The 25,393-nt window shown below is 50.7% G+C and overlaps 1 protein-coding gene across 2 annotated transcripts in view; it reads right to left on the bottom strand.

The window, feature by feature from the left end:
• SLC6A17 (solute carrier family 6 member 17) overlaps positions 1 to 22,753 on the bottom strand; it is a 48,611-nt gene extending 25,858 nt beyond the window's left edge. Inside the window, exons 1-3 of one of the 2 annotated variants that reach the window (XM_023232617.1) lie at positions 22,386 to 22,753; positions 5,864 to 6,236; positions 1,187 to 1,344 (exon numbers count right to left, since the gene is read on the bottom strand). In XM_023232617.1, coding sequence (XP_023088385.1) covers positions 1,187 to 1,344; positions 5,864 to 6,149 — 444 coding nt within the window. In that variant the 5' untranslated portion in view covers positions 6,150 to 6,236; positions 22,386 to 22,753. Of the gene's footprint in view, positions 1 to 1,186; positions 1,345 to 5,863; positions 6,237 to 22,385 lie in introns of those variants that run through there. The other variant, XM_023232618.1, reaches the window with a different exon arrangement.
• Between the last annotated feature and the right edge of the window lie 2,640 nt (positions 22,754 to 25,393).

Genomic DNA, 25,393 nt, shown 5'->3' on the forward strand with positions numbered 1-25,393 from the left:
TGCCTGAGGGTTCAAGGGGCTTCTTTGAAAGCAATGTTTCTATGGGCAGGGATTTGCTGCCTCCACTCTGGACACAGAGTGGTCCCTTCCAGAGCCATGACTGTCTCCTGTGGCAGTGAGACGGGCGTCAGTGTGAGAGCTGAGAGCCACTTGCTTCATCAGTCTCACCTGAGCATGTGTGTGCAGGAGCAGCTGCTCATACAGCAGAACTGTCTGGGAGCATAGACAGAGTGAGACACCCACTTCCTTTACTTGTGTGATTTCAGTACAAGTGGGAGACCATACACACACTCCTGTGTATCAGCAAACAGCCAGGCCCAGCAGAACACATGGCACTGGCCAGTGCAAAGCTGATGGCTGCCATGAGAACAGGGGGCTGCAATAGGCCCTCTCCCAGCCTCTGCCTGAGGCAAGTTTGGGCTGGCCCTACTGCCAGGCCTGGCAGAATCCTTAGTCCCTTCCAGAAGTTCATTCCAGTCTTTATCCCAGGTGTGAGCAGTAAGCATGGGCCCCTATAGGCTTTGCCCTTAAGGGACGCTGTTTCCTCACCTAGAGCTCTGAGCAGGGTCTCGTCTGTAGCCTTGTGGATGAGCCTGGAGACCTCACAAAGTTCTCCATCCAGGGCCACGAGAGTCTCCCTGTCTCTCCCTGTTCCAAAGCCTCACCTGCCTTGGGTTGACCTTAAGTTGCCTGTGTGAGTTCTCCAGCTCTGCTCTTTGGCACAGCAAAATGGCAAGGAGACCCAGAGCCCCAGGCCTGCCCTTTCCCGAGCTCGCTACTTGCCTGATTAAAATACTCTTTGACTAAGGAAAGAGGACGGACCTCCCTCATGGAGAGCTGAGGGACTGGTAAGCAGAGAAGGGCATCTGGGCTAGTCCATGTGTCCCCAGAGAACTCTGGCTGAGCTGTCCCAGGCGGCCCACGTGAATATATCCCAGCTTTTCCTCCTTAGCACCAGTGGCAAATCTTCCACGCTGTTGCAGGCAATGTGGTCGACTTTCAGTTTAGGAAACATGGTGACTGGGGTCCTGGAACCCCAGCTGTGAGTAATTCCCATGTTGAGGATCCCCCTCCCTGCCCTTCTCCTGACGTAGGACTCTGGCCTGGAAACTCAGTGACCTCCTCTCCAATGCCCAGGAGCAGCCCCCTGCCTCCCGCTCAGTGCCTGCCCCAGCCCTTGACTCACTATGCAGCTGGAGAAGCCGATGCCCCCCAGGCGGGGACACACATAGTGCCACACACCAATGCTGCCGCGGCGGATCCTCTGGCCCACGGCCAGCTCTAGGAAGAAGAGGGGGATGCCGATGATGATCAGCAGCACCAGGTAGGGCACCAGGTAAGCACCTGCAGGGAGAGCAGAGGGATGGCAGAGGGGCTCTGGAGCACGGCAGCAGAGTGAGGGAAGGCACCGCAGCCTTGTCCTCTAGTCTCAGCCGCATCTCTGGTCATCCGCAAGTTATCACCAGTCCCGGTGCTCCTCCGTGAATGATCTGGCCATACGTGTGGCCTACCACACAGCAGCCCACCCAGACCCACCTTCTCCCCCTTGGCTCCCCTGACCTGAAACACTAAGGCAGGAAGTGTATGTATGTCAACTCACAAGGCTAGGTTCAGAAACACACAGACATTGCACTGCCTCTCCAGAATCCACATGCCAAGTCACAAGCAGCAGACACACTCACCTCATGAGGTGCTCCGTGGACACCTGTTCACACCCCCTGCTGCCCACAGAGAAGCAGCCCCAGATGGCATGGGGGCTTACTTGCCCCCAGACGCGCAGACACTGGGTGCAGCCTTCCCAGAGTCTGAACCAGATGCCGATGTAGCAGACTGGGCAGCTCCAGGGAAGCAGAGCTTGGAAGCTCTCCAGGGAGAGGGGGGTCTGACCAGCTTTGCCATTAATCTCCAGCTAATTGAGAGGAACGGGAGAGAAATTAGCAGTTCAGAAAAGCGTGGCCAGGAGGATCATAAAGGATAGAATGGGTCTCGCTAAAGATTCCAGATGATAAATTAATCTTGCTGTCCTGTCCTGGGCCTCACTGCAGAAACAATCTCAATTCCAAGTGACAGGGCATTTAGCAGGAGAATTAAAACCATGTCTGGACACAGACGAGTGCACCCTGCTGAGAGCTGTGCCAACAACCTAGTCCTGTTAGCAAGGCCCTGCCTATCTGTCAAACACTGTCAGGCCAGCCCCAGTCACCAGGGCCCTGATGGTCACCCAGCACTCTCTGACTAAGCCTTGCCAGTAGAGAGCCTTCAGAAGCCCCCAGATACACTGCTCTGCCCCCATAACATAACATCCCACATATTCACCAACACGTGCCCAATCTGCCAATGAACATTGGCAATCGGGCATCTCCTAGGCACAAATTCTGCCACTTGGCAATAATTATTTACTGCAGGTCCACTCTGTGCCATGCACATGCAGCGGGGGGACAGTGGAGTAACAAGGCACAGACACCATCCTAGAACAGTTCACGATCTGCCAGGGAGGCAGGCAGAGTCACATGAGCAATATGAGCACGCATGTGTATACACACACACACACCCCACAGACTAGTCACACAGGCCAACCAAGCACATACATGCTGAGGAAGGGGCCAGGGTCCAATGGAGCTAATCAGGAAAGCCTTCTGGGGAGGCAACCCACCGAGCTTTATAGGACAGCATCTCACTCACTAGATGCACACATACATTCAACTCGTCACTAGCAAGCAGTCCCATCATGGTGCTCAAAGGAGAGAGGGCCCAAAGGGCCACATGCTTAGACCCCTGGGTCTGTCTTTAACTCAGTCTCTTGGTCTTGGGTGTGGGGAAATGGAAGAGGAGCTAAGTGATCTGCTGCAGGAGGGCAAAGGGAGACAGCCTCACTGGTTTTATATTTCGCCCCAGTGTTCTGGGTGGGGCGAGATGTGCAGGCAGGTGAGTTTCAGGGTGTCTGCAAAATGGGTTGGCACCTTCTATGGATGCCTCTTTTTTCTCCCCAAAGAATCAGGGCAAGCCTCCAGGTAACTGCTGCCAAAGAGTGACAGAGGTGGGAGTGCAAAGACAAGGTACTGGCCCCTCACCATCCAGGCTCTGTCCACCTCAGGCAGGCTGCCAGCCTGAGTTGACTACAGGTCTCTCTACCACTCCAAGGCCTAAACTAACCAGAGTGCTCAGGGGGCCACGGTCAAGATAGGCAGAATTTGTGGTTAATCAGAGGTACTTTTTCATATCAACCTTTGTTGCAATCACTTGAAAATGCAACGGCACCCTCTTCCACCTTAGAAAATACAACCTGGGGACACAACTGGATTTCCTTTCATGTTTCAGCAGCTTTTGGGAGCCTCAAGTTGTTCATCCAAATAGCGGAGAGCACTGTTCAGGATGTTAGGAGATTTATCAGGACAGGGCCAGGATCCAGGATCTCTGAGGCCTTCTGGATCTCTTGTCATCTATGCCTCGGTCAGTATTCTAAGTCTCACTTCTGGCAAACCCTGAGGTTATTCCTGGGGTTTAAAAGACCATCTTGGTGGTAAGAGCCAGGTCCTGAAGTCAGACCTCCTGGTTTTAATGACTTACTAGCTATGCAACTTTGGGAAAATATTTGATCTTTCTGTGCTGCTGTTTTCTCATCTGGTTGAAGAGGATGAAAATGTTACGTATAAAATTGCTGATATTTGGCCATTTTTGACTTACAAAAATGGCCATTTCATAAGCTTTGACCCAACACCTATCACACAGGGCTGTTGCAAAGATTGAATGAGTGGCTTACCCATAGTAAGCAATGGTTGAACACTTGCCTTTTTCTCATAAAAATAAACAGAAGGAAAAGCAAACTAGGAAGATGTCAACATTTTGTGGAGCTAAGGAGAGTGTTCCAGAGTTTCTGTCCAGAACTATGCAAAGTTTGATTAGATCGACTATGGCTCAAAAGCACAGACTCAACTCTCAGACCAAACAGCTCTCTTCTTCCTGTGATAATTTGCCTCCTCCTAAAAAATATTTAAGACGACTTGCTATAGACTCCGTCTCAACAAACAAACAAACAAACAAACAAAAACCTGTAAAAATACGGGACAGTTAAAGGTAGAGATAAAAAGGGATTGCAGGAATCAGAGAAGATAGAAAAAGGAAGGCAGGAATGTGGAATGGAAAGCTCAGAATTCTGAGAATTGACAATGCTTTTCCTCTAGGGTAGTTCTTTATGTCTGGTGCCATGGTGACTGGTGTCATTGTGAACAGTCAGACTGTGGCAAGAACACCGCCCTGGGTGTGAGTGCTTGTGTGTGGCATAGAAAGGGACTCTAATTCATCACCAAGTGCCCAGGCAGAACTGATCATCTAAGCTAGAAAGAACAAGGTTAGAGATTCCCAGCTAAGTCCTCCAATGCCACATATCCTTTGAAGTCATTTTAGGCACCTTGGAGCTCTTCTCAACATCTCACAGTACATAAGGAAACCATATACACTTTTATATCTTTGCTTTGGGCTAGTCTTATATCACCTCAGTTATCATGCCATGCAGGCCACAAGCTCTGATCGACAGCTACTTATTAAAAAGTAAAAAAGATCTTTCAAGCAAGGAGACTATGCAGCTAATATAGCTTGCTATGGGGGAAAGATGGAAGCCTTTGGCCTAATTCAATCACGAGAGTTCAGGTGGGCATTCTCACTCCCTGCCCTTCAAAAGGAACTGGAAAGGAGGAGAAGCCTCCCAGTCAAACGTGGCCTTCTGAACTAGGGAAAGGTGAATCCTGGAGAGGAGGGGACTGCGTCTTTGGAAGAGGCTACATGGCAAGAGTTCCACAACCAAGGAAGGAAGGAAGGAGCTGGGGTAAAATGCCCGCCAAGGTGGGGCCACCCAACGGGCTGGAGCATGCCACGCCAGGCACCGGGACTCAGGAACACAAGAGCTCTCGCTAGTTGACTTTCTCAGGACCAGAGGTCTGGGCTTGCAAATCTCTTTGTTTCCAGCCTATTGGGTTTTCTTTATTTTTAGTTAGTTGATCCCTGGTTTCAGGAAAAGCTGCCTTTGGACAATTCCTGGGGGCTGGAAGTGGTGGTAGTGGTTTGATACCAGGGGCAACATCCTCAAGAGGGATTCAAGCCTAGGGGACAGTGTGAAGGCCCCTCTTACCCGGAGGCAGTAGGTGTGGAGGCTAAGTGCCCAGGATCTGGGCAAGCCTGTCCAGGTTTGAATCCTGACTTTATCACTAGCTGTAACCTTGGTCACACACAACATTGAACAAGTTATCTAACCAATTTGTGCCTCAGTATTGTGGTCTCTAAAACAAAGATGCTAACAACTCCTTTATATAAGGCTGTTGGGAAGATTCGATGGTTGAATCACATAAAATTGGTGCTTTGGTTGTTCTAAGATGCTCAAATATCACAGCTTCAGGCACTTAGCCCTAATATCCATTAAGCCCTTAGAACAGTGCCTAGCACCTCGTAAGCATTTATAATAATGGCCAACAGGTGCCCCTTACCGTGTCTGGCCGTGTGTTGCCCATTCTGCATGTAAAGCTCGTTTAATCCTCCCAACTATCCCGTGAGGCAGGAACTGCTATTATTCTCATTTTGCAGATGAGGCACAGAGAGGTTAAGCAATTTGTAGGAGGTCCAAAATTTGATTGGCAGGGCTGGAATCTGAACCCAGGCAGTCTGGAGCCAGAGCCCACTTTCTTATCGTGTCCTGTAGTCTCTTGGTAGCTACTAACCATCATTATAGCTATTCCTGGGGCATCTTACTCTGGAACCCTGAGCTCCAACCTACAAGGGCTCCGGTTCTGCCTCAGCAAAGGGGTGTTCTTTTTCACCCCTCAGCCCGGCCTATTTGCAGGGGACCCCTGATGCAGGCATAGCCGTCTCTTACCTCCTCCATTTTTCTGGCACAGGTAGGGGAACCGCCAGATGTTGCCGAGGCCCACAGAGAAGCCAATCTGGGCCAGGATGTACTGCAGCTTACTGTTCCAGGCCGGCCGGTCCTCTGCGTCCAGCTCCTCCTCCACTGCCTTCTGCTTGCCGCCTGCCTCGCCAGCCACATTCAGTACGCTCTGCTTATAGTCCACAGGCTCCTCGAGGGCCAGCAGGTCGGCCACCGACTCAGTGACATGCTCACTACTGTGCTCACGCTGGGTCACTTTGCTGTTCTTCGGCATGGATGCCACCTGGGCCGTGTAGCCCTGCTCCCCAGCACACAGAGAAGATGGAATTCAGCTGCTATCAGCTCCTTCTCATCCAGGGGCCTAGGAAACCAAGAGAGCAGGAGAGGATTATCTGACCACACCAGGAAGCTGAGGAGCCCAACGTGGACACAACCCGAATCAACTCCCCATCACACTCTGAGGCAGGTCAAGGGCCTCAAATACTGAGCTTGCCTTCCCTCCCCATCAGGGGCTGCCCGGTGAGGAGCTCAAGGCCTACAGACTCAGTTTCTCCACAGGCTTTACCCGAGCATTATTTGAAAAGTAAACCTAAAGGGGCAAAATAGGCAAAGCCATACGCCAAACCCAAGTAGAGCGTTATCTGTGAAGACATTTCTCTCTTCTGTACTGCAGAGCTTAGAGTGCTCAAGCCCCTTTGGAGGCCCATCCAGGTATTCTGCTTAGCCAAAACCACCTGGTGGGAGCCATGGAAGCCAGTGCCTGCCTTCCTTAGGGCCTTTTCATTCAAAATGCAGGGATTATATCAGGAACTGGTTAGAAATGCGGCATTTCAGGCTTGCACCAGACCTCCTGAATCAATCTCTGCCTTTTTACAGGATCCCCAGGTGATTAAAAGGGATATTAACACTTGAAAAAAAAAAAAAAAGCGCTCTGGAGCCATCACCGTGGGGCCCCTGGACACCAGTGCCTACGGTATCTCCATTCCCCTGGCCGGAGTGGCTGACCAGGCTCCGCTAAAGATTCTGGCACCAGAAGCCAAGAGCTGTTTGCTCAGTGCCAACGAATCTTGGGTCATTGCTCAGCACTGACATTATCTGAGGACTTCTGCAGCCAAGAGCTGGTTCTCCATCCTTCGGCGACAGTTTTACAGCAGATAATGTCTGCACAACACGGGCGGGGGAGGCAAAACCCTCCCCTGCTCCTGCCAGTCCTCATTTGTCTTTCATGCTTTCCCTTAAAGAAATAAAGCACCAAGAAAATGAAGCCTTTGAAGAATTCCACCATTCTGTTACATTTGAAGGCACCCCCTCATTAAGGGAAGGTTGGAGGATTTAAAATTAAACATACACACCCCAGCCTGCAGTTGCCCTGCATCTTTCTAGGGATGTAACTTACCCAGCTCTGTAATTACTTTATTAAGGGAAAGAGCTGCCTCTGGAAGCCGGGCTCCCTGTTTGTTCTCCTCGTAGGTGCGTGCCACCTGAACGGCACAGGCAAGGTTGCTGTGCAGTACAAGGGCCAGGCCTGTCCTTCCTGCCAGCCTCAACCCAGACCTCCTGGCTGACCACAGCCAAGGCCTGACTATCAAGGAGACCTGCCAGCCAGGCCCTGTTACACATGTAAGGAAGCTGGGAGGTTTATGGGGTTGGCTAGCCCTCCCTAGGCCAGGTCTTGGACCACATTAGCAGGTGACACCTGCTACCCTCCTCTTCCAAGGGGACAGTGAGTCTTTAGTGACTGCCCCCTCACACCTCAAGAATAGACAGGGCCAGCCTGGTTAGAGGACCACAGAATTCCCTATAAGAAGCTCTCTGCTGGGACTCACTTCACAGCGGGTAAGTTGAACACTCCATTGTGTCAAGAAGGGTGCCCCATGGGTGGCACTTGTGCATCTATAGAACTTTCAGCCCTCAGCCTCCCCCCAGGGCTGCCGTGTTGCTCGTGCTACACAAGTGAAGTGCGGCCCTAGGAGTTACGCAATGGAGAGGCCTGTGTCCTTGCCTGGGCTGCCAGCATGGGCTCCTCTCCTCACTCAGCAGGTCCCCCGTCTGCAGGGCGTGCAAACAGAGAAATGGCTGCTTGTCAAGGCATCTCCCCCTCCCCTACAGCTTACATCCCGAGCTGTTACGAAAGATGAGATCTGGAAAGAGGGTGGGGGTCCCTCTGGAGCCTACAATCACTAGGGTTCCTTGGCTCAGAGCCTGTCTTCGGCTGCTCTGCCTACAGCAGGGTTTGAGCAGAGCAATCTGCAGTGCATTAGGTATGATTTACTGATCATCAAGCCACAGCTAGAGAAAACCAAGGGGGTTTCCTGCAAGTCTGCAGAATTTATCTTGCTGCTGACCAATTGGAGCACATGTTTCTCCATAAATAGCCTAGTGAATGGCAGCTTCGGTCACCAAGATGAGAAAGGGCTGGGAGGAAAAAAAAGCATCATTTTAAACAAGGAGGACTCAAGGACATTCTGGTAAACCAGAGAAGGATACCTACAGCAGCATCCGGCAACCACAGAGCATCAGCTAACATGAGCTTCCTCCTTTTTCCCAAGATGTCACTGATGCCATGTGCATCCCACACTGAGGGATGGGGACCCAAGGACTCCTGTGCCATTAGGTCTGCAGGATGCAAAGGGCTTGTACAAACCTCCAGGCTGAGGCACTGGGCTGGGCTGCAGTCATGACTGGAACCCTCTGTGTCCAGTGAATATGCCCAGGTGACAGCAGGGTCAGACTCAGAAATTAAAGCTTAAGGGTCCTAGCAATTGTCTGGCTCAATGTTCCCATTTTATCTCTGAGGAAACTGAGGCCCAGAGAGGGGAACTGAATTGACCGAAGGTACTCAGGTTCTCCTAACACCCTGACCAGAGCCTTGTCTGGGACAGAGTCAGTCTCAGTAGGGGTGGGGGACACAGGGAAAAGACCACTGGGTGTGGGTGTGAGGCATGGGCTGTGAAGCTGGACAGGCCTGGAATTGAGAGTTCATTCACTCACTCACTCACCTGACATACATTTCCTGAGTGCCTCCTATATGCCAGCCTCTGTTCTAGGTGAGGGATACAGCAGCAAAGAAAACAGGCAAAATGTCTCCTCTTGTGGAGTTTGCATTTCATGTGGAAGGGCCAAATACTAAAGAAATCGATGTGTAATATAATGGCCAGGGGTGATACACGCTGTAAAGAAAATCACACCAGAGGGGTGGAGCAAGCTGGCAGGCAGCTCTTTTATGCTGGATGCGGGGATTGGGGGGGCAGTCAGGAAGGGCATCTCTGAGGAGGTGACATTTGAGCAGAGGCATGAATAACAGGAAAGAGCATTGGCAGAGTGAACAGCAGACACAAAGCTCCCAAAAAGGAAGCAGTCTGGGAATTCCAGGAACAGCAAGGTGGCCAGAGCCGCAGGGCAGAATGAGAGGCAGAGACAGGGAGAAGTGCGCTGGGGAGGGAGGAGCATGGCTGTGCTGTGTGTGAGGACTGGGACTGATGCTCTGAGGGAGGTGGGCAGCCCTGAGGCCTTGGCCACACACTAGCTGTGTGCTCTTGGACACAGCACTTTAATTATGTGAGCATCCGTCTCCTCATGGGTGAAAAGGTTGCATTTAATGACGCCTCTCATCTCCCAGGGAGGGCTGCTGTGAGGGTCCAAGGAGCGGCCATACACAGAGTGCCTGGCACAGAGCTTGGCACACAGAAAGGACCCAAATGGTAGCAGCCACTGCCTGGAAGTCTTGCATTGTTTACCTTTACACATTTAAAAAATATGTAAGTCCCCATATTGATATTTGATCCCATCAATCCCATTTCTTCTCAAGAAAGGCCAAAGAGAGCTGACCGTGGGAACGGAGGAGGGTGGAGAGAAGCATCCTGCACCACCTCAGCAATGCCCACTTTCTTCTCCAGAACTGGTGTCCACCTAGGGCAGCCCCTAGAAAGTCCTACCACATACCACACCCCAGTGTCAAAGAAAGCCAGACAAAGGTCCCACAGCTCCCAGCTTGGATCCGAAAGACCAGCAATATTATTATTAATAAAAACGAGGGGCCGGGCGCGGTGGCTCAAGCCTGTCATCCCAGCACTTTGGGAGGCCGAGACGGGTGGATCACGAGGTCAGGAGATCGAGACCATCCTGGCTAACATGGTGAAACCCCGTCTCTACTAAAAAATACAAAAATCTAGCCGGGCGAGGTCGTGGGCGCCTGTAGTCCCAGCTACTCGGGAGGCTGAGGCAGGAGAATGGTGTAAACCCGGGAGGCGGAGCTTGCAGTGAGCTGAGATCTGGCCACTGCACTCCAGCCTGGGTGACAGAGCGAGACTCCGTCTCAATAAAAAAAAAAAAAAAAAAAAAACGAGGCCTGTAGTAAAAGTTAAGCATTATTGTTATTAAAATGTACCTCATGTTTGGAATAGCTTGAGACCACTTAAAACCATTTTTTATTTTTTACAATATGGGTTGGTGATCCTGCTCAGGAGTAAGACGGCCTGGGTTCCAACCCTGGCTCACTGCGTGCCAGCCACCTGGCCTGGGCAACTTTTCTAGCCTCCCTGAGCTGCAGTTTCCTCATATGTCAAGGGAGGGTGCCAGTGGTGCCTACCTCACTGTACTGTGAGGAGGATACATTGTACTGGTCTTAGAACCCTGCCAGCACCCAAGAGGCGCTCACAAATGGTACTGTTTCTTTAGCTCTCATTCAATTCATACCCCAGTGGAGGCAGTGACTTGGAACAACCCTCCCTGCCCCACCCCCAGTTCCCTGAAGCCAGGTGCCAGTGAAAGGTCAGCTTTTACAGCAGGCAGGGCCTGGAAATCCAAAGTGTACCCAGCCAATGACCCCAAAGCCTTGTCTGTGAGGAGCATCAGGATCAGAGAAGGACCCTGAGAGGGGCGATCCCTCTCTTTCCATATCCATGCATCTCATGGAACCAGCCACAATCCAGACATCAGCAGGCCAGCTAGGTACTGGGATCGACCAACCTACTGTGCAAACTGGTACCATTGCCCTAATTTCCCCAGACCTCAGTTTTCCTGTGTGTAAAATGGGTTGGCACGGACGGCCTCCAAGACCCCTTTCAGCTCTAGCATATATCCACTGAGAGTCCCTCCTGCTTGTGTGTGTGAGCAAGGAGCCACCTGCCCCAGGCACCTGTAACAATGGATGCGAAAGGTAAGTTCTGTCTGCCCTGCCGCCCTCCATCAGCTGAGAGCCCACTGGAGCATGGTAGAGATGTGGTGACAGACAGCCCAGCTGTATTCTAATTATCCCCCCGTAGTAGCTGGGGTGGGTTGTGAAGTGATTTTCATGAGCAACACGTCGGATGATGAAGCTGCAAGGTACTCTCTGAAAGGAGTGCCTCCATCCCTGAAAGCACAGCGCAGAGGGGCGCGAGTGCCGAGCAAGCCCTCGGTGCCAGCTTGTCACTTAGCAACAGAGGTGGCTTGCAGCTCAGAATAGCTCCTGCGAGAGAAACAGGTCGGAGCAAGTGAACTGCGAATCTTCTTGAAAGGAGAAAAAATAGTGTGACTGGGAGGCAGACAGGTAAAAATATCTCCTGCCAGAGGGGTGAGGTCTCCATGAAAATTTTTCAAGCACACCATCCGGCAATTAGCTCAAGGTGGTGGGGGGTAGCTGCTCTCACCCTGGCACCAGGACAAAGCCTGGAGCCGACAGCAGCCATGGAGGAGAAGAGAAGAGGTGCCGTTCTGTGATGATGAAGGCAGCTCCCTGAGCACCCGCCTCCTGGGCCTGGGGTGTTTCTTGCTAGGGAGGTTCAGGTAACTCAAAGCACAAAGAGAATCATTTACTTTCCGAGTTAGACTCCCCAGGGGAGGTGAGTGGGGAGCCACCAATTTGGGGAAGCAGGCAGTCACCTAACTACAACGACCACAGACACCACAGGCCCACCCTGCCCAGCCCCTGCCCGTGCTCCTGACACTGCTACCCTTGGGTCTTGTGGCTCTGTAAAGAGTGTCTGTGGCCAAGCACATCCTTAAAAAGCACCTCTTCAGGGTGTTCCAACAGGCACCCTGAAGAGCCCCCAAGAAGAGGAGAGCAGTGGAAGTGGTCCCTACTCAGGACCTCAAAGCCAACATCTAACTCAGGTAGACTCGGCAGTGAGTAGGAGCCATGTCAGAGAATGCTGGGCAGCTTCCTGGTTTCTTCATGACAGGCAGTTGTGGCCCAAACTGTTCTCCTAATTACCTCAGAGCCTCTGAGCTTTTACTGAGCCCAAAACAGGCCGGACTGTTATCAAAGACACAAATTATTTTTAATTGTTTTATTAAAACCTCTGACAGTCACCTGGGGCAAACTGCTCCTGACAGAGCCTGGCCTTGACTTGGAGGCTTCTGCCCCTGGATGTTCTGGCCCAGGACACAGGCAGGGACCCCACACCCTTCTTGACCTCTCTTTCCTCCACCCCCACCCAGGTCACAAGTCCTGTCAGTGTGTTCAGCTCTGTCCTCTTCCCACCCCCCTGCTCTAGTTCAAGCCTGCTCTCTGGCTAGATGCCTGCAGCAGGCTCCCAGCTCACTTTCCCCACCAGCATCCTACACATTGCCTTCGGTGGCATCTTCTGGAAATGCCACGCCGCCCCACTCCCACTGCCTACTGAAGGGAGCCCAAGGCCCTTTCCAAGGCATTTGGACCCGCTCTATCTCCTGGGCCTCAGCTTCCACTTCCTCCCAGCCCACTCACCACTCACTCTAGACTAACCACTTCCCATCCCCTGACAGCTGAAGCCTTCTAGGTCCCCTCGCCTTTATGACAGCTCCTGCGAGTCTATGAGTGAGCATTAATGCTCTGCCCTTCTCAGCACACTCCTCGTAACACTCTTTTACACTATTTTACTATTTGGCTGTCTGGTACAACCAGTTGTCATTAGGCCTGATCCCTTTTCTAAACAGCAAGCTCCTCGAGGCAGGATCAAAGGTGCATTCAGCTTTGTGCCCACCCTTCACTGCTCCTACCCACCCAGTGCCTCACACACACAGATTATCTGTGGGCACAACATGGTATTTACAGGTGTTCCAGCGTCCCTGCCTTCCAATCCTCTCACAACAACCTGCTTCTCATGTAGAAATCTTACTACGGCCTCACCTTTGAAACAAAGAGGTAGGGTAAAACACTAACAGCAGTGACTAGAGAGACATTTGAATCTACCGGAAGTCTGCATGTCCCAGCCAGGGGGACTCTAATCTGGTGCATCCCTGTAGCACACATGGGGAGAGCCCCAAGAGTTGGAAGCCATCTGTAAAATAAGGAGCGGTGCTTGCCTGCTTACCTACCAGCTGCATCTGGTTGCCACATGGATGGAAGGAGAAAGAGAAACAAAAGCTCACTGAGTAGTCAAATGAACAGAGTGGTGATTTTTTTTACTCCATTTCACAGATTTGTTGGGTTTGTGTTTTGGTCTTCCATTTCATACCTCAATTGACACCATTTTTGCTTCTGCAAGGCCAAATTCTGGTATCTTATTATAATATGAGCATGATAAATATGACATTATTGAATTGAATGAGTGCATAAATGAATTGATCCATTTTTGAACTCCCCAAAGTTTCTGGAGTCTGATGTGTTTTTCCAGCTTCCAGTTTTTTCCATTTCCTGATGCGATATTCTGATGCCAAGACCATATCATGCCCCAAGGATGCCCCAAGTGACAGTTTGAAAGCCAGGATACACTAAGAAACCTGGCCATCCCTTTGTGACTTTTTGCCACTTTCAGAAGAGCCAGTCTTTGTGCTGTACCTTCCCTACTTTGTAGACAGAATCCATCCTCACCTCAGGGAAATCATCTTTGGGTGGGCACAGCATGGCTTGGACTTGTGGGACCATTCCAAACAAGAAATCTAGCTGAGGAGCCAGTGGCACCTTCTGCAGCCCTTTCTTACCTTCCTGTTGCATTTGCCGAGTCTGTTCTCTTTAGTCGCTATCTTGTTTTCTTAGTCAAGAAGGAAGGGAAGCAGGAAAGGGGGCAGATGGTCCAGAGGGGGAGGAACTGGCACTGAAAAACGGGGGTGTGGCCAGTGCAAACAGATCTTGTGGTTCCATTTTACCATCTCACGTGGGAGAACGCATGCTCTGTGTGCATGTAAACAAGAGCAGCCCCAGGACCCACCCCCCACCAACCGATGCATTCTCTCTTTACTGGAATTCAGGTGCTAAGGGATCCACTAGGGGAACTTCTGAAGGCAGAGTGGGGTGTAGTAATAATAACAATGATAACATAGCACATAGGCCATAATTCTTGAGTCCCATCTCTGTGGCAACCACCATGCTGAGCACCAAACAGATATTAGCCCCTTTAATCCTGCCAGTAATTATATCAGGTAGATACCATTGTTATTCCCATTTTACGAATGAAGATATGGAAGCTCAGAGGGATAATTACCTATATTTCATTGAATCTAGGATCCTGTGATGCTAGCACTTTCTTGAACTTACCAGAAAGGATCCATCGAAGGTTTCTACCCAACTAGGGTGAGCTGTCATAGACCCACAGCCATGTTGAAACAGCTATTGATCGCATGTCATGTCCTGATTTTACGATGTGGTAATGTGCAAAAATACGCATTTTGGAATTGATGAAATAAGGCAAGTCATCCAAAGCCCCTGGATCTGCACTGACAGACTGACCCTGGAGCCTGACTCTCAACCTCAATGCTATCATGGGTTTCAGAGCCAGGAAAACCTAAAGTCCTGCTCTGCCATTTATGAGATGTTAGTCTTTGGGAAAGTACACAACCCCTCTTGGCTTTACTTTCTGGACTCGAAGAGATAGGAATGAAGGATGCTACACCTCGTGGGGTTGTCATGAGTATAAAATGAGGTAACACAAGAGTTGTGCTCAACTCAGGCCAGGCCCTCAGGGGCATGCCATCAACCATGCCAGCTACCACCTTCACGTGAGAACATGTGGGAAATGGGCTTAGCCAGGAATCAAGGCATACTCACCCACATACCACAATGCCCTGGAGCTGGGTGGGACATGCACGTGGACAGCCCAAGGATGTGGGCTGACAGGGGATGCTGGGGCTCAGTTCTCCGACTTCTACTCGCCTTTTGGCCTGGAAGGAGAATAGAGCCCTGCGACTTCTATAAACTAGAGGTACTGCTAAAATATGGGATTTTAAAATATTCCTCTTGCTGTTTTTTAAATCTTTTTCCCTCCTTCCTTTCCTTTACTTCTCTCAACAAATATTTGCTGAACATTACATGCTAGGCCCTGTTCTAGTGCAACAGAGAACAGAGCAAATAATGTCCCTGCCCCATGGGATTTATATTCTAGTGCAGAGGGACAAATAGAAATCAGACAAATATATAATTTATAGTGTACATAAAAACATACACTATATCTGATAGTATATATAAGTATATCAAATAAGCATATACAGTATAGAGTATGAGGGGGTGGAGCACAGCAGGAATGCTGCAACAGAGATAGGGCGAAGGAAGCGTGCTCCGATAAAATGACATAAAGACTTGAACAGAGTGAGAGAGTGGGCCATGTGGATGTCCTGGGAAAGCATTCAGAGCAGAGGGAACAGAAAGTGCAAATGCCCTGAGGCAGGACCTGAATGCCTGGTGAGTACAAGGAACAGACAGACGGCCATGTGCCTAGAGCACCCTGAACAACAGAAGAGTGGGAGGTGCTGGGCTAGGAAGACAGTGAGTGTTCAGAGCAGGCAGGACTCATGGAGCATGGAAAGGAGTTAGGGTTTTCTTTCAAGGCTAATAGGAAGCTATTGGAGGTTTTCAAGCAGGGGAGTAACGTGACCTGACTATTTTTATTTTTATTTATTTATTTATTTTTAGATGGAGCCTTGCTCTGTTGCCCAGGCTGGAGTGCAGTGGCGCAATCTCAGCTCACTGCAACCTCCGCCTCCCGGGTTCAAGCAATTCTCCTGCCTCAGCCTCCTGAATAGCTGGGATTACAGACACAGGCCACCACACCTGGCTAATTTTTGTATTTTTAATAGAGACGGGGTTTCACCATGTTGGCAATGATGGTCTGGATCTCCTGACCTCGTGATTTACCCATCTCGGCCTCCCAAAGTGCTGTGATTACAGGTATGAACCAACGTGCCTCGCCTGACCTGACTATTTTTATAGGGATCAATGGCTGCTGGTAGGACAAGCGAAGAAACAGGGACGGTAGGTAAGCAATATTGATGATGTAGATCAGGCTGTTGATGAGACTTGAGTTTTGAAGAGAAAGGGAAACTGAGGACCTGAGGTGCTGAAGGGCACACCAGGTCTCAGACAGATAAAGGACCCATGAGAGTATACCAGTTTGGAAAAAGAAAAATTTTAAAGACCAGATATGCATATAAAAGTCCAGGAACAACTAATGAAAGCCTCATTCCCTTCTTTCCTCATTCATGGTGGGACCACCATGGGGACAGATGACTCCTCACGGCATCTGCCAAAAATCATCTGACCTGGATTGTCTTAAAACCACTATTTTCTGTTGTCTCAGAAAGAGACAGAGGGAACCAAGGGTGTCCAATTACCTGAGTTACCAAACGGACTGCTGAAGAGCTCTTGAAGGAATAGTGATCAGAAACCCTTAATTACAGTCCCAACATGATGTCTCTTTCCTGAAAATGAGAAAGGTTTATGTCTCTTTCCTCACCAGCCTTCAGTGCAGCTTCGTAGAGTGTTGGACAGAAAAGTGTCCTACTGGGACAAGCCACAAGTGACCCACTGTGCTTACATATGTTATTTATCCTCACAACAACTTGAGATAAAATACAATTCTTATCTTCAAGACAAAGAAGCCTCTATCACGTACAAGATTACCCAGCCATACAATAGAAGAGCAGGGATTCAGACTGTCATCTACCAAACTGTAGCTATTTTCTTTCTGACATACTGGTACGTTCCAATCTTTTGCATGTCATGACACAGAAAATAACACTAGCATGGCACACTGGGGTACATGGAGGGGACACCACCATGCTAGGTCATCCCAAGCTACTCCAAGGAATGAGGGCATCATTATTTCTGGGCCACGTGTTACCCATCTGTAGCACTGGTTGGGAAGTTCTGCAGTGCTCCATGCAGCCTTGCAAAATGATATATTCAGGAAGTCAACCGTGGACTGAACCCATCTACCACCATTTCTCCCAGAGATCAGGATCTTCCTCACTTGACCGAGTTCTCTTCCAAAACTCACAATATAAAGCAATTTGGGGAACTGGTCAAGGAGATTCCTTCCAGCTGTTCTTTGGAGTCCCAAATTACTAGCAGGCAGATGGCCCCTGTGGTGTGGCAGGACCATGGACAGCGCCCACCCGGTCATTCTGAGAGCCAGCCCCAGGTTGCGCACGTAGTACAGAACATCTGCTCTTCTTCCTTTAGATCTGGGCAAAGGAAGGCAGACCCATGTCCTCAATGAATACTCACTTCGCAGTACATTCTTTAACCACCCTATGGAGTGACTATTCATTCCTCTTGCAAGGTAGTTTTAGCAAACATTGCTTCTGCTCCATTTAGAGCTGGTGTGGGATTTAAAGCCTCAGGAACCCAGGAATCTTGTAATTAAAGAAAAATGTAACCAGCAGAATTTTGGGGTGTGGACCAGTGAATTCCATTTGTAAGCAAAATAGAAGGTGGTAAATTAGTGGTACGCAGAATCCAGCAGAAATTCTAATTAAACCAGTAAATAGAAACGATGGCGTACAGTGACAGGCAACTTGTTATCTTCAAATTAAACTGCTAGGTAGGCTCGGGAAGGCAGAGTGGCAGCTCAGTGGGACAACTGCAGCTAATGAGCTGTGAGCTGGTGTACTCACTCCCCTGACTCTATGTGTGCCTCACTCCCACTCCACAAGAGGACACAGAATGGACAGGGCTTTGTGCCTCAACTCCCTAGTTGGAGACTCAGGTAGCCTAGGACTCACCTGACCCAGAATTATTCTCTAACAAAACACACCTGGTTCTGAACATAAGAATAAGTGTATGCAGTAATTCATATTGCATCTCAGCTTATGTTCTCACATGTTAATTTTCTGTACATATTGAATGTTTAACTATATATTAAAAAAAAAAAAAAAACTGGATTTGCCCATAAATGAGCAATGTTTTAAGAATCACTCACGGGAGGAGGAGGAAGAGAATGAGAATTATCAAAGGACTTATCTCCACAAAATGGCTGCCTATGAAGCAAGGGTTTCTGGGAAGTCCTCTTTGTCCACTGCCAGTGAGGAACATTAATACTTACATTCAGTTATTCACCTTCAGGAACTTCCCCACTGAGATCTCAGGTGGTTTGGAGATGATGGGCAGGCTAGGACAGCATGGACCTGTTCTGGAGACGGCAATTTTTCAGAGAAAGAGAAGAGACAGAGAAGCTGGAGGAATCAGGTGCCATGTTTCCCAGAACGGCCACGGACACGCGTGGCAGAGTTTTGGAGTGAGGAGAAAGTGGGCTCTCCACGGGACAAGAGCAGGAAGAGGCAAGTGGCATCTCCCCAAGCAGCCCGGCCAGCAGCTGCTGTAATAACCTTGAAGTGTTCGCAGTTTTTCTCTGGGGTCTGGGGCCTCACCAGAAATGGCTACAAATCCCTGGCATACACTCTCCAGCAGAGACACCTGATCCACCAAGCTCCCATCAGCAAGTGGCCATCCTTGATTTTGCATATGCAGAAATTCTCAGGGCAACATCCACCTGGCTCTGACTCCTCTCATTGGTCTACACACGAATCCCCAGCTTGGACAAATGTTAAGGGAATGAGGTCAAGGGCAGTAGAGGTCAGGAAGAGAAGGGCAGGGAAAGGACAAGAAAACACCAAGATGGAGCCTGGGATCTTTTTCTGGATTTCAACCCACCTGGAGCCAAATACCATATTCCCCAAACCTTGGACATTTGGTTATGTTAGTTTTCCACCAATTTCCAATGAGTACAGGCCCATTTCCCCTTTTCCCGGGGCACTAACTTAAAAAAAAAACTGGACCTACAGCTCTAGACAATCTTGTTTGGGCAAATGCCTAGGTTGTCAGCATTTACTAAGAATGTATTATGGAAAAGTATCACATAGAGGTTAGGAACATGAAGTTTGGACTGATAGAGTTCCAATTCTTTGGTCGCCACTCATTGCCTGTGTGACCTTGAACAAATCATTTAACCTCTCTGAACCTTAAATTTTACAATCTGTAAACTGGAGATAGCAATATCTGTCTCCTGGGATTGTAGTGAAGATTAAATGAGATGGTCTGGGAACAAAGCACTTAGCACAGCACAGAAGCCTCAATAAGCAACTGGATATTATCAATTTGTGCCAAGCACAGTGTGAGCTACTGGAATCCAGAACTGCACTCGCCCCTCCTAAAAGCATGCAAAGTAGGCATTTCCTCACAGATCACTGCCCCACTTGAGTTTGGGATAGTGCTCTAGCAATCAGTTCTACCTATGGCACTGTGCTTCTGACCTCTGGCAGCCAGCAACATCAGTCAGGGAAGGGAAACACAGGGGCTGAGGTGACAGGTTGTTTTTTCCCCCATCCTGGTGCTCCAGATGTTTGGCTGTGAGGACTTCTTGTAGCTCAGCCTGGGAGCGAGTGATAACTCAGAGCTAGTTCTAGTAAAGCTTAAATCCATCTTCCCTTCAAACTATTCCGCTGCTTATCTTAGCAGCTTTAAAGGGATTAACGATGAATTGTCCTGCTGCAGCAAACCTGGACAGAAAAGGAGTATAAAGGAAGGGAGGGTACACAGGCAGAAAGAACCTGCTTCTCTGGAATCTTTTCATCTCTGTTTCTGTCATCCTTGGAATTTGCTCCTGGATCCAATGGGGAGGGCACTGGCTCCAGAATGAATGGTGAATGCAATGCACGCGCGCACGCGCGCGCGCACACACACACACACACACACACACACTTCCAGTAGCAGATTGGAGTCCCCTGAGCCAGCATGGCTTCTTTCTTGCTGCAGTGGGGATCCCCTTATTTCCTTCACTCTTAAGGCACACACATCTTAGCTCAGCACCAAATCTGGACATTTTACAGACAGAGAAAACTAGGGACTCAGGGTCCTTCAGGAAAACAGGAGTCATACACCTCACTTTCCTCTCCAGGAGAGGCCAGCCTCAGCTCTCCGGAACAGTTCTCTTGTAACTTTCAATTCTTTATGGATAGAATGGGTGGGGAGGAGGATGGCAAGACCTGAACAAAGAGAAATGACCCCTGAAGTCCACCCAGCAGGTGCGGCAGCTTGGGATCAGGCCACAGTCAGAAACAACCCCAAGGAGTCAAGGTCTGTGCTGGAGTCACCCGAGAGCTGTTGCAGGTGGCCAAGAGCAGCCAGCAGACCCAGCACAGCTGAACGCCACCCCTACCCCAACACTAATCCTGCTCTTAATCAGGCTTCCCAATTTAGGGTCTCATGGGGAGACTTGAGGGTTGGAAACAAGTCTGTGTGAAGCTGAGTTATGGGTCCTTCTTAATCACATGGGAAGCACAGAACCTTCATGTCTCCCCACATCCCCTTTCATGATGGAGCAGGGGCAATGAGAGAAAGAACTGCCTCTGGTTAAGGCCCATAAGGGAAGGGATGGGGAAGTAACATCTAATGAGCACCTGCTGTGTCTAGCGCCTGGCTCAAAATAAGCCGGCCGGCAGAAATAATATCATAGGCATCCCTGTTTTACAAGTGAGGAAACTGAGACTCCCGAGGTGAAGTGACTTGCCCAAGGTCACCCCACTGGCACATGGCAGAACACTGGGCCCAGTTTTGACCTCAATCACAGAGCCTTTCCTCACCCTCCCCTTCACCTCTCCCCATCTCCCTGCCCAGACCAGCCTGGCCCTGCTCACCTTCCCATGGAGTCAGAGCTCCAGGACCCTTGCTCAGCAGCCAGAGCTGTGCTTAGCTCCCTCAGAGGACTTGCCCACCTCTGCCCAAAACACTTGGGCTCAGGTCATTCCTGCTCACGAGTCCTGCTAAAGAACTCCATTCAACTCACAAACAGCTGACACACGACTCTGTGTGTGACTCAGGCCAAACAAACTCACTCGAATCATAGCTAGTGGGCATGATTTGCCTCCTGCACTGAGTCACCCTCCAGGCTGAGCTGCAGAGATTCGCTGAAACTCAACCACCTACTTAGCCACAGATGTTCCATTAGAGAAAAATCCGGCAGTGGAGCTAAAGCCTCTGATGGTCCCTGTGGATGAGCCATGGCCAAGGACAACCAGGTGTGACCGCAAAGCTCTTCCTGCCCAGGTGATGGGTCTGCCTCACAGAGCCATGGGATAATGTAAGCACAGAACGAGACACAAGAACTCCCCACTGTAAACCTCAACACACTCTGACCTTGTTCTCCAGACATAAGTGAGTGTGTCCAGCAAGGCCTTAACAGGCGCTAACTAAACTTTTGGTTGAATTTTTTTGGAGCCATTACAGGATTGTCTTTGTTCCTGAAGTTCCTGTTAACAAGGACAATGCCCAGAAAAGAATCTTCTTTCTCATTACCACTTCCCTGTCGCCCCAACCCACCCCCACCTGCCTCAAGTTTACAGCTGAATTGCCCCAAGGGTAGCTCTGGTTAGAAATCTAATCCAAAACGCCTGTTAAGGTATTTCTGAAAAAAAAAAGAAAAAAGGAGAGAGGAATGGGATCAAAAAATATTTTCTAAAGCCAACTTGACAGGGCCTGGGTCCTGTAAGGTGAATGGCCTTGGGATTTCTGAACTTGATTTCTGACAGGGCTGTCTGGGCTTTAAAAGGAAACATCACGCTTCTTTCCAAGGCGGCCGCGCCCCTGGGGGAGCGGCCCTCCCTGTAGTACTGCGAGCATTCAGCATCGCTTCAGAACACGGCGCACACAGGCACAAATGTAGCAGAGGCCTCTCGCCGGGCCAGGACGGCGCCCCCTCCAGATGGGCACCCCACGCACGTCCCCTGTCTCAGCCATTCCGTTCCCCAGATGCGCTTCCCACGAGGGAGGAAGGGCTCTCTGCTAGCTCCGAATCCAGCGAGGACCAGCCCCAGGACTGAGAATTAAATATTCATCTCGGACGTGAGAGTTCTGCTTCGCTTGCCAATGTTACTGTCAAGGTCACAGGCCTGAGGCCGAGCGGCTGGGGCTGGGGGTCTCCAGCTGCGAAGGAGGCTCCCAATGGAATTGCGCCCAGGGCGCGCAGTTTCAAGCCGTGGATGGGCTGGGCAGGCCCCCTCCCGGTTCTCCGCGGGCGGTTGCCTCCGCAGGTCAGCCCAATTTCCTCCGGAGTTCTTGGGCCCTTCTGAGCACCAGAAGCTGAAGCCTGGTGTCCAACCCGTGCGTGCGCCGCTGGGCACCCCGATGCGCGAAGGAGAGCGGGCCCCGGGGCTCCGTCGCCAGGCAACCGCGGCTGGAGCGGCGAGAGGAGCCCGAGACCAGCGCAGGGTCGGGCGGATGCCGGGGCAGCGCCGCCTCGCACCTTGGTTCTCAGCCCTCCCTGGCTGGGGCGGGGCCAGAACAGGGAAAGTTGCAGTGGCCGGCCCGGTAAAGCCAGGCGGGGCGCGGCCAGCGACTCACCTGTCACGCGTGGGTAGTCGCGCAGACTCGGCCCGTGCACTCCGGCCGAGCAGCTGCGGTCCCCGACGGGTCGCGGACGGACAGCTCCTCCCCTGGGCCACAGGCCCCCGGCTGGGGCTGGGGCGACCCGGAGCTGCGCGGCGGCGCACGCGACTCCGCTCGCTCCTCACTCCCTGCCTCACCGCCAGTCCCAAGCCGGCACCCGCCCGCCGCGCGCTCGGGGCTCAGGGGAGCGGCGCGGGGACCCAGGTCCCACGGCAGAGAGCACGCGGGGCTGCGAAGACTGGGGCCGAGTGCCGCCCTCCCTGCGCCCTGCCCGCGCCGGCTCTGCGGTGCGGAACGGAGCTGGGCGGAGCGCTGCGCGCACTGTTCCCTCGCTTTCCGAAAGGCCACCCTGGCGGCGGGGCGCCGTGACGCAGGCTTGACTCACGCGCGGGCCCGCGTCAATGCGAGGCTCTCGGGCAGCTACCGAGGCTCTGATGGCCAACGTAGGCGGAGAGGGTGGGCGGGGGGCGGGAGAGGGAGTTGCCAGGGGGCTTAGCTTCTTGAGGCCACTCGTCAGGAGATGCAGACCCTGGAGCCCTCGCCAGGGCTTCGGCCCTGGGAGGGGAATGGGGTCCCAATGGTTAAAGCCCTCCTGGACCCTGGGCTTCACTTTCTTCTTTTCAGACTCACCTCTTCCTTCATGAACTCAGTCTCAATTCATGTGGTTATTTCCCCTGCCCTGGACATTTCCACCTCCGTGCTTCTATTCCCTTTCCTTGAGATGTCCTTCCACTCCTCCGTCCATCCATCCTACCATTCCGCAAGGCTGTTCCCTGTGCAGGTCAACTCTTCAGGACATCACTCATCCGTTGAGCACCTACTGTGTGCCAGGGGCTGCAGAGGCTGAAAGGATCACAGAGGTGAGGGAATGGAACCTCCTAGAGAGGCAGTGTGGGTTGACCCAGGTCTTCACAATACAAAGCAAAAGGATTGGAGAACCGTACGAGATGAGTAAAGTGGGGAGACAGTGACAGGGAAATTCTGACTGGTTTCTGAGTAGGCCTCTTGGCAGATCCTGGCCTAAAGGATGGACAGTCAGAAGGGGAGAAGGATGACCCCTGTGGAGTGGACAGCATGACAAGGGCATAGATGCAAGAGAGTAGAAATGTATGCATGGGGTGGGGTAGTGGTTGCCTGAACTGGAGCAGGGGTGGGGATGATGAGAGGTGAGGTTAGACAGGGAAGCAGGAGCCATCCTGCCAGGGCCTTGGGTGGCTGTTATGGGAGTCTGGATGAATTCTCTCTCCTCTAGGGAACACTAAGGGGACCTTTGGCATCCAAGGCAGGTGTTTGGGAGGAATGGGAGATGGAGGTTGTCTCAGCTGTCTTAGTGAAAGGTGGTAAGAGCCATTGTCAAGAACTCTGAAGGGTCTGAGATTTTACACTTACAATCTAAGTTAGCCTGCCAGTTTCATGGATGCCAGCAGAAGACAGGAAACTCTGGGCCAGACACAGAGGACTTTAGTTACTCATGGCACAGCAGGCTGCAAGAGCTTCACATTCAGATCACCTTCCCTTAACTCTGAAGTCCCATGGGAGGGACATGAGCCTGGACCACACACACCGAGGAACTCCAAGTTTAGGAAACCCCAATCTTTTATAATGTGCTGCAAGCAAACTTGGCCGACATTTGCCCTAGACATATCTTTATTATACTAGACAGCAAACAGAACTGCCCTCCGCTCGAGGGAGATGCTCTCGTTGGAGGCTGTTTGCTATGCAACCATCCTCCAAAAGATAATGGGAACAAAAAGCCATCAGTGCACCTGCCCACAAAACTTGTGGGAACACAAGACACCCATAGAGAATTATCTCCTGATAGAAAAATGCTTTCAACAACTATTTAGTGAGCCTAATGGTAACTTTACACTGTTCCAGGCCCTGAGGAGATAGCAAAAAATGAGACAGATAATAATCTCTGCCCTTATAGGGTTTACATTCTGGTGGAACCAACCAGGGAAGCAGATGGGGTGGAATGGCATAGCAGGAAGTAGCAAGAGACAGGACAGAGATGAACAAATAGAATGTGACAACTGATGTGGTGTGGGAGGTGGAAGGAAGGAACCTATCAGAGACAGGCAGTGTTAAGAGAACTTACAGGTGGTGTGGCCATGGGAAAGGGGAGGACTTTGGAGGCTCATGGATCTAAGTTTTCATCCTGACTGCCATTTACTAGAGACCTTGAGTTAGTGACATAACCTCTCTGAAGTTCTGTTTCCGTGTCTGTAAAATGAATGATACGTACCCCATAAGGTTGTTATGATGATCATGAGATGATTGCTCTAAAATATCTGGTATTGGCCAGGTATGGTGGCTTGCACCTGCAAGCCCAGAACTTTAGGAGGCCAAGCTGGGAGGACTGCTTAAGCCCAGGAATTCAAGACCAGCGTGGGCAACATAGCAAGTGCTCATCTCTAAAAAAAAAAAAAAAAAAAAAAAAATAGTAAAATATCTGTTATCATATCTGATACCATGTTCTTAATACATAACTGTTATTAGGGGTATTACTAGATGATTGTATTGTTATTAACCAAGATGGGGAATTTAGAAAGAGGAGCAGATTTGGGGAATAAGGTAAAGAGATAATGGATTTGGGACATATTGAAAATGGCATGTCCTTGGGATATCAAGGTGACAACCAGAAGATGCCTTGTCTCACTGCCTTTTATCACATCCACCCAGTGAAACCCCAACCTTGAATGAACTTAATACCTGGTTTCTACGTGCCAAGTTCTCTACACAGAAACACACCACAGCCCAGTCTCCGTCTGCCTTCACAGCCACCAACTTCAAGTGGGCTCCTCATGCTTCCTAAGGACTTCCCTATGATTCTCTGGTCAACTCACTCCCCCACTCTGATCAAGGCCGCTCCAACCAGAACTCTCCCCAAATACTCATCGTACTTTCCCCCCGCCGCCCCCGCCCCCCGGCCGATGCTGCATACTTCCCTGCTGTGTCAGGAA

This window comes from Piliocolobus tephrosceles, chromosome 1, assembly GCF_002776525.5.
Source record: "Piliocolobus tephrosceles isolate RC106 chromosome 1, ASM277652v3, whole genome shotgun sequence".
NCBI lineage: Eukaryota > Metazoa > Chordata > Mammalia > Primates > Cercopithecidae > Piliocolobus > Piliocolobus tephrosceles.